The 8,267-nt window shown below is 40.0% G+C and overlaps 1 protein-coding gene across 1 annotated transcript in view; it reads right to left on the bottom strand.

Annotated features, from left to right (window-relative positions):
- Window positions 1–3,339: 3,339 nt before the first annotated feature.
- LOC107090737 (nucleolar protein 4-like) overlaps window positions 3,340–8,267 on the bottom strand; it is a 37,280-nt gene continuing 32,352 nt past the window's right edge. Inside the window, exons 10-11 of the mRNA XM_015384296.1 lie at window positions 7,619–7,808; window positions 3,340–4,481 (exon numbers count right to left, since the gene is read on the bottom strand). Of these exons, the coding sequence (XP_015239782.1) occupies window positions 4,264–4,481; window positions 7,619–7,808 (408 nt within the window). The 3' untranslated portion in view covers window positions 3,340–4,263. The remainder of the gene's footprint in view (window positions 4,482–7,618; window positions 7,809–8,267) is intronic.

The following is an 8,267-nucleotide window of genomic DNA, read 5'->3' as shown; positions in this document are numbered from 1 at the left end:
TTTAAGCAGCCCCAGCTCCTGGAAAACTTGCTGTGAACAGGTAGATGATGACCTTCTCTGCAAAGTACCATGAAGCCAGCTGAAGCTTCAGCCAAACTGGGTCATTAAAGTAACGATGGGAAGGTTCCTTCAGATGTTTCAACCTATTCTCATTATGAGTGCATGTGAAATCGTACGAAAAGTTATGCACCGTAATTTCGTACGTTTTGGACGTTTTTTTCGTCGCATGCGCATGTAGTTAGAGACATGAATAAGTGCTGATTGCACTGTTTTTCCCATTTTTACGTCCGTCCGCGGATCTTTTTTTTTTTCTGTCTGCCAGCACATGCGCACTGATGTGGTTTTTTGAGGAAAAACGTCCAAACATGTACGAAATAGTGTGCATAACTTTTCGTAAGATTTCATACGCACTCATAATGAGAATATGTTGGATGTTTATGCAAGCTGTTAAGTTACATGGTGTACTTAGCTCTGTGTCAGTCTTTGTTAGTAAACAATGGCACAGACAATATGGAACTGGTTATGTATTTTGTATAGATAAAGTTAGATTTAAATGATCTTAGAACCTGTGAGGAATTTAATTATTTTTATTGTGCAGATGTGTAAACCCTAAAGCAGCTTTTTTCCCATCATAGCAGAATCCACTTGCTTCGCAAATATATCATGCTCCTCTGAGAGTGACTGTTGCAGCAGCAGCAATTGCTAAATCATGTGCTAAATAGTGACATTCTTCAGTAACTGCCTATGCTGAGGATGGCAAATGTAAACCTGCAGGTCTTATACGTGTAAGAAAAGCTCTAAAACTTCAGGAAGAAGATGACATGAGCTCGAACAGTATTGGTTATAAATTATATTTATATCCTCCCATTTAGTTAACGCATTGGTTTAACTAAACATTTAATGCATTTTTAAATCAGCTGCCTGGTGTTCCAGACATTTTGCATGTAGTTTAATTTTGAGCCTCCGTTTTGAAACACCCCTCAGACAGGACGCACACAAAGAAGGACTTGTTTGCTATATTTTCAGACGTGCATGTGAACTGAAGCTGTGATCTTAAAGGAGGTATAAACACTGAAATCACCACCTTATATTTCCATAATCCTGAGCTATAAAGTGCTTCCAAACTTGCAATAGATGATAGAAAGTAAATGGAAATGTTAATTGGCCCGGGCATGAGAAGGAAAACAAATGAACCAGTAAGTCATGCATGCTTAACTTGGGACAGTAGACAAATGAAAAAAAAAGGTGTGTGAAAAGTTCGAAAGATGCAGAAATATATCTCTTTTAACTTCGGACAAAGCGATAAGGTGCAAGCCGCTTTCTGGCCGCTCGAAGAGTCATTGTCTTTAGGAATGTTTGAGCCCACTGAATTAAATCTTCACAGATTGATGTCGTACAAACTGGGTCACTCCACTTCCACTCCACAAACACGGCAAACATTAAGACAGCTGAAAAAAACACACGCACACCCACATACACACACAAACAAACTGTTTTTGTGCCAAGTGACTCACCAGTAGGAGATGTTTAACTGTGCTCCAGACCTGCTCTGACACATAAACGTGCACACCGTACAAACACACACCGTGGCAGAAAGCCGGGGGAGTAAACTGTTGCCATCACATCTTTTTTTTTTTTAAGAGATTGTCTCTTGCTTCTTCTCAAATAGCATGTGTCAGGACACGTCGAAGAACGCAGGGACGTAATTCAGAGTCTGACACAGCTAATGGTTGTCAGGACAGATGGACAGGCGGGGAGGAGAGGGGCGTGTGTGCTGACTGTGTGCTCTGCATTCGCTCATCTGTCAGTTACAGATGTGTCTGAGCTTCTCTCTGTGTGCCGTTTTTTTTTTTTTTTAAAACAGAAACAAAATCTGAAGCAATCGCTTCTTTTATAAAACAAAACACGCTAAATTAAAACAAGACGTGCAACATCAAGTCTTGTCTGCCAGGTCCTTTCTGTCACAGCAATAATGACTGATAGTGGCTCAGTCATGAGGTTAGCATTGACAACGAATGACAACATTGAAATTGGCTACAATGCTGCTTTAGATATTTCTTCTTTTTACAAACTTGACTGTTAGAGCGGGAGGGGGCTGAGGTGAAGTAAAATCCTCCTAAAACTCCTTCGTTTTAATAACATCAACTGATTAATTCAATATTGCACCTTTTGCACTGGTTCTTAACCAACAGTCTAAGTATTATATTATATTTTTTTTTTTCCTCCCTGACAAGTGCAGGTGCGTCTCAGTGAAAAATAGAATCAATGCAAAGATTATTTATTCTGATAGCTGAATGTAAAAGAAGTGAAACTCAACTAATTTATTTCACAAAGAAATATATTTCAAGCATTTACCTCTTTGGAGGCGGAGGATTGTGGTTTACAGCTATCCAATATTCTATTCTTAATATTACTCTCATACTTTTTCCTTCCGCCAAACTTTCCATTGAGATACATTGATACATGCCTCTGATCAGCCAGCTTCTGTAGCAGTGATATATTTTTTGGCTGGCCCTCCTTGTGGAGGTTGTGGATAATATTATGCTGAGAAACTGAAAGCTACGGAGCCCCTCTGATGACATGGTCAAAAAAAATTTTTAATTGTGGCCACGAAGTAGTATTTATTTTGTGCGCACGAAGTAGTATTTCCTGGCCACGCAATAAGTTTAACGTGCGAACGAAATACTTAATAATTAATAATATTAATATCATTCCTGGACATCTGGGTAAGCAAATCGAGCGCGCCTTCTCTAAAGGTCTAAGGCACGCTCGATTTGCTTACCCAGTCGGTCTCCGCCAGTCACGTGACATTTGTTGCTAAGACGCCATTTTAGGTGGAAAAGGCGTAGTGTAAACAACCGCAGCATAGCTAAACGAAGGACTAAAGGCCCGTTTACATAGCAGCCTGTCTAAGATAAGTCATTACAGTTAACATAAGCCTGAAAACAGGGGCGGATTTATTGATATAGGGTTAGGGTTAAGTATTTAGTGCGCACGTTAAACTTATTGCGTGGCCACAAAGTAGTATTTCGTGCGCACGTTATACTTATTGTGTGGCCGCGAAATACTACTTCGTGGCCACAATTAAACATTTTTTTTGACCATGTCATCAGAGGGGCTCCTTAGAAAGCAGCATTATTGTTAGTGATGTTTTTGCCTTTATAATAACTTGTTCTATTAAACCCTGTTTCCTCTGGTCTGTTGTATTGTTACAGCTAAAGAAACCCAGAGTTGTGTTTCTATGAAAATGGATTGTTACATCTTATGCAGTACTGCAACCAAGCATATTAAAAGGAAAGTTGAGTGGAGGGAAAACGTGTGACAGGCGAAGGTAAGGTGCATGAGAAATAGACAAGATCACAGCTTTAAGAGGCGTTGGGTAACAGAAATAAACACTTGAAATATAGCACATGAGTTTCACTTCGAATTCAGTTACGGAAATAAATTACCATTTCAATTCTATTCTACATCATTAACATTTATATCTGACTTCAATTTTTCATACCTGCATTTCCTAAACCCTCTCCTCCTTTGAATTAATTCAATTAAACAGCCTGCCAAAGACCTTTACGCAAAAATGAACTAAAAAATAAAGTCCACCTAGCTAAAGACATTCTTACAAATCTCTTTTTTGTCACTGTGTTTGTTTTTTTTTTCTTCTTTCGTTCTTACATTTTTTGGCATACATATACATCAGCAGCTGTTGAGGTTAACAGGGTGCCACTTCTTTTAGCAGCAATTCCTTCTTACACTTAGAAAAGACTCAATGCAGACAACCCAATTAAACCACGTCACCGCACACATACTTTACAGCGGTTTGAAACCAGAAAAGAGGAAAGGGTGCTGATTCACTAATTTCTTGCTGTTGGGATTAAACTAATCCAACACCGTACTCTGTGTTTCAATCCACATCATTTGTTTGTGGGGGTTTTTGTGACCGATCATCGCTTCCTGAGACAAATGGAGGTTCCACTGGTGTGATGAAGTTGATGAGATGAATGGCTACACAAAGCAGGGCACTAAGGTCAACCAAATGCATAAATCATGTTTCAGCCCGTGATATGTTTTGGCCTGTCCGACATAACATAACCTTGTGGGAACAAGTGAAGGTACTATACCTATATGACCCACTATGCACAGCAGTATCACTCGTGTGGGTTTGTCTCTTTGTGTGTGAAAGTCTGACAGAATGTGTGAAACACGGAGCGACAGAGAAGGACAGGCTGAGGGGAGGAAAGGGCGTTGGCACGGTTTGGCTTGGACTCAGTTCTGCTGCAGAATCAGGTTTTCCAGCTCATCTGCAGAGCGGAGCAGGAAGGCCGCAGACTCCCGGTACCCGGCGATGAGCTGCCTCACCGCCGTCACCTCCGGAGGGCTGAGCTGGGCGGAGGTCCCGCCGCCACCTCCTCCCTGACCGTGACTGTTGGATGTGGAGGAGGAGGAGTTTGGGCCGACGGACTTCATGCTCAGGTCTGTGGGACCTGTGGAAATAACAAAAAAGGTTATCGAACATTAGATTCAGCAATACCTAAGCAAGAGTTCTGGTTAAAAGAAAATGTTTCAAAAAGTTTAAAATGATCTCTTTCATAAAGGAACATTTTCAGCCCAATTTCTAAGGTATAAAAACAGAGGAATAAAATAAAAAAAATGGACGAATGGACAGATGAACCTTTCAGATAAATGGTTAAAGAATAAAATGAAATAAATTTCTCTGGAAACATTTAGTTTCACTATTATTAAAACTTGGAATAATTACAAAACAGGTCAATAAAGCAGGAAGATCTAAGATAATCATGATAGGAGATGAAATGTAAGCAAGACAGCAGCTATTCAGCCAAACCACCTAATATCTAAAGTCCGAACAACAATTAAAAACTTTAGTAAACTGTAAAAAACAAGGCTGAACAAACATAAAGTTCATTTAAATAAAATATCTACAAAGCTGACCCTTACAGAGCTGAGGTAATTTATTCAGTTGGAGATTTTCCTGTTTTTTTGTATCGTTAAAAATAGGCTTCTTGGTGCCTATACATGTGTAAACTGCTGTATAATGATTTATTCTCCATACATCTTATCATTGACAAAATAAATTAAAAACTTTGTCACAATGGAGCGTTCTTCTGGGGAATATTAGGTTCTGACATTTATGTGCATGCTTCTTGACCCGTTCCATGTTTTTTTTAATAGCTTTATGTAAAATTCTTATGTTGAACCATTTAAAACCGATTAAACATTGAGACTGGAGATATGTTTGATGTGTGAGTAGCAGCAGAAAATAAATTCTGTAAGACTTGAAGCCTAAAATAATAAAATGTGTTATTTAAATAATATCCATGTTGTAATTTAGCTTAAAGATCAAAAGAAGCTAACTGATATAAATATAGATCAATATACAAACATGATTAAGTTGAGGATGTAAAGATTTCTTTACCCTCATCATAACAATTGTATGTTAGCATGTAGGGTATTGATTGCTTAATATAAAAGTAAACATTGAAAAATTAATTTTCTAATTTAGTTTTTTTGTTAGATGGAAATGTTGAGACAGTGACAATAAAGTCTGACCCAATAAATAAAGAAAATTGTTCATGTGCCATCAAATTCTTAAGGAAATATTGTACGTTATTAAGGATTTACTTTAAAAGTTTGTATAAAAAATGTTTTTTTAGGCTGCTCCTTCATAATGTTGGGGGGGTTTTCAAACAATAGAAAAATCCAATGTTTGTTAGTGACTTCAGTTCTTGTTTGCGGGTCCCAATACAGGTCTGATGTTAAGGACTCGTACCATCGATCCCCTAACTGCATTTTCTCCTCTCACTTTACATTAAATTATTCAGGTTGATGCAGCTTCTTCTTTCTGTCATTCATATTGCAGTGGCGATTTCTCATGGAATACTAGGGAGGCTAAACCTCCCCTGTAAATTTCGTAAAATTATTGGTAAAATATGATTTGCTGAACTTTATAAATGTCATTAAACTGCATTAAATATGCGCTAAAATGTGCCTGATTTCATTAGTATGTTCATTAGCTGTTTATTCAGCTCTCAGACACCATCTCCCCTTTGCAGCAGCAGGAAGCTGCCTGTCAGCCTCCATGAGAAATTCCTGTTGAGGTTTGAGCCTCGGTCTAGAGTCCTGCAACGGGTCGGGTACCCGCGGGTCCCCGACGGGTCACCCGCTAAAATGCTCTTTTGCGGGTGAAAAATACATAAATAAAAATAAACGGGTCGGGCGGATAGTTTTTTAGTGCGGGCGGGTAGTTGGTGATTTTTTTTTATGCGTGTGTGTTGTTATGGACATCAGAAATGTTATATTAATCAGGCACTGGAGTTGTAGCTTAAAGCCCTGCCGGCAGTGTGGGCTCCCCTCCAAAAAGGCCACAGTCAGTGCATACACGTCTGCTGCAGTGTTAATGGCGCTGCTCTGCAGCGCAGCGTGCTATAGCCTATTACTTGATGTGTTAACGGGTCGGGTTGCGGGTTAAATATCAACGGGTCGGGTCGGGTTCGGATTTGAATTGAAGACATCCGCGGGTGACGGGTCGGGTTCGGTAGTCATCCTAACGGGTTCGGGCGGGTGCGGGACTCGACCCGTGCAGGACTCTACCTCGGTCTATTGAAGTAAGCAGCCAGAAAGTAGAGCCCTGATAGGATAACATGCAAAATACATCGCTTCCTGTGAGGCTAAACCTCTTAGCAACACAATCCCAAACCAGCCCCTAAATACTAACACTAAGCATTGACCCTCTGTTTGCGCGTTCCTGTTGAGGGTCCGACATATTAAGGGTCATCCTATAGCCCGTAGTGGGTAGTGGGCAAGTGGATCGTTCAGCTTTAAATACCAAATCTGCATCAGTGCAAACTTGCTGGAATTTTGCAGTGAGTGAAATGGTGACCTAATGGTAGAGGAAACACGTGCGCATATCTAAGTTCGGCTGGTTTTGTGCGTCTTTGTCACACTGACCGAAAATCACAAGGTAGGAAAAACAAAAAACATTCAGAAATATATATATAAACATAGAAACATTCCAAAAGAGAAGTTTAAATATTTAAATTAACTTAAGACAGGGGCGAATGTTTGATTGCATATCAACCTGCGCCACAGAGCTACAGCCATGGATATGTGGCGTCACTGTGTTGCCATAGCAACGACTGCTTTCCCTGCTATGAGTGTGATTTCGTTAGAAGTTAAGGGTTGATGCTAGGGGACGGTTTGGGATTAGGGCAGCGAGTCTCTGGAGCAGGACCTCTGGATGCTCGATGCTGATTGGCAAACATACTTAATGATTTTAGACTGACAGTGGCTCAAAAGCGAGGAAGTTTTCTTTAGGAGTCGAGAGTGGAAGTGATCATTCAGTCAGAACAGTCACCTCTGAGCCTCCCTGGTTTCAGAGAGCAGCAGCCGTCACTTTCATATTGTTCCTTCATCAGGAAAAGTTTAAAATTCTTGACAGGACAGGCAGAGGGAAGCTGATAAAAATGACTTTAAGGTAGTAAAAAGTTCTAATATATCATTACAATTTAGGAGAACAAGCCTGTCAATTCATTAATTTAATAACTTACTCCACCTGCTGCCCCACTTCTTGGGCCATTTTTTGTTTTCACTGACCCAAACTCACCATTGGTTTGTGCAGCATTAGAGCTCTGCTGGGTGCTGCCAACTGTCCCATATCCCCGCAGGTTGTAGTTGAGGCCTCCGTTGGTGTAAAGTTGGTCTTGGGCAAAAGCCGCACTGGCTATGGCGAACCCTGATGGCGCAACAGGGGCAGGATCCCTCGGGATGGGTTTGTCAACGGAGGCGGGCTCATCCTAGGAAGAGTATGAGCATTTTTATTAGGAGTAGAACAATACACACAGCTTATGCATATCACTATGTTGACCTACTAAACATATTTGCTGCCCTGCGTTGTGAGCAGGATGGTAGTGGAAGTAAAATCAAAAATCCAAAAGCTAAAGTGAGGCTTTTTGCACATGAGGGGTGTCTTTAAATGTGTAGAACTTGTTCACATTGCAACCACAGTTTAGAGAACGTCTGCCAACATTTGGAATCAGGGTTGGTAAAGAGCACATTTTACATTTCGACACAATCAAAAGAACACCAAGGTGTGGAATATAGCACTATAGGTAATAATAACAATAATAATACATTTCATTTTAAAGTGACTTTCAGAGCTTTCAAGAACATTATACAAATCAACCAGTTTGTAACAGTTTGTATTTTTACACAAATATCTGTACTTTCTACTCCTTACATTTAAAAAAATTGGC

The sequence above is a fragment of the Cyprinodon variegatus genome, unplaced genomic scaffold (assembly GCF_000732505.1).
Source record: "Cyprinodon variegatus isolate N-32 unplaced genomic scaffold, C_variegatus-1.0 Scaffold309, whole genome shotgun sequence".
Taxonomy (NCBI): domain Eukaryota; kingdom Metazoa; phylum Chordata; class Actinopteri; order Cyprinodontiformes; family Cyprinodontidae; genus Cyprinodon; species Cyprinodon variegatus.
Note: the sequence above shows the minus strand (reverse complement) of the source record. Positions and strands in the feature narration are given on the sequence as shown.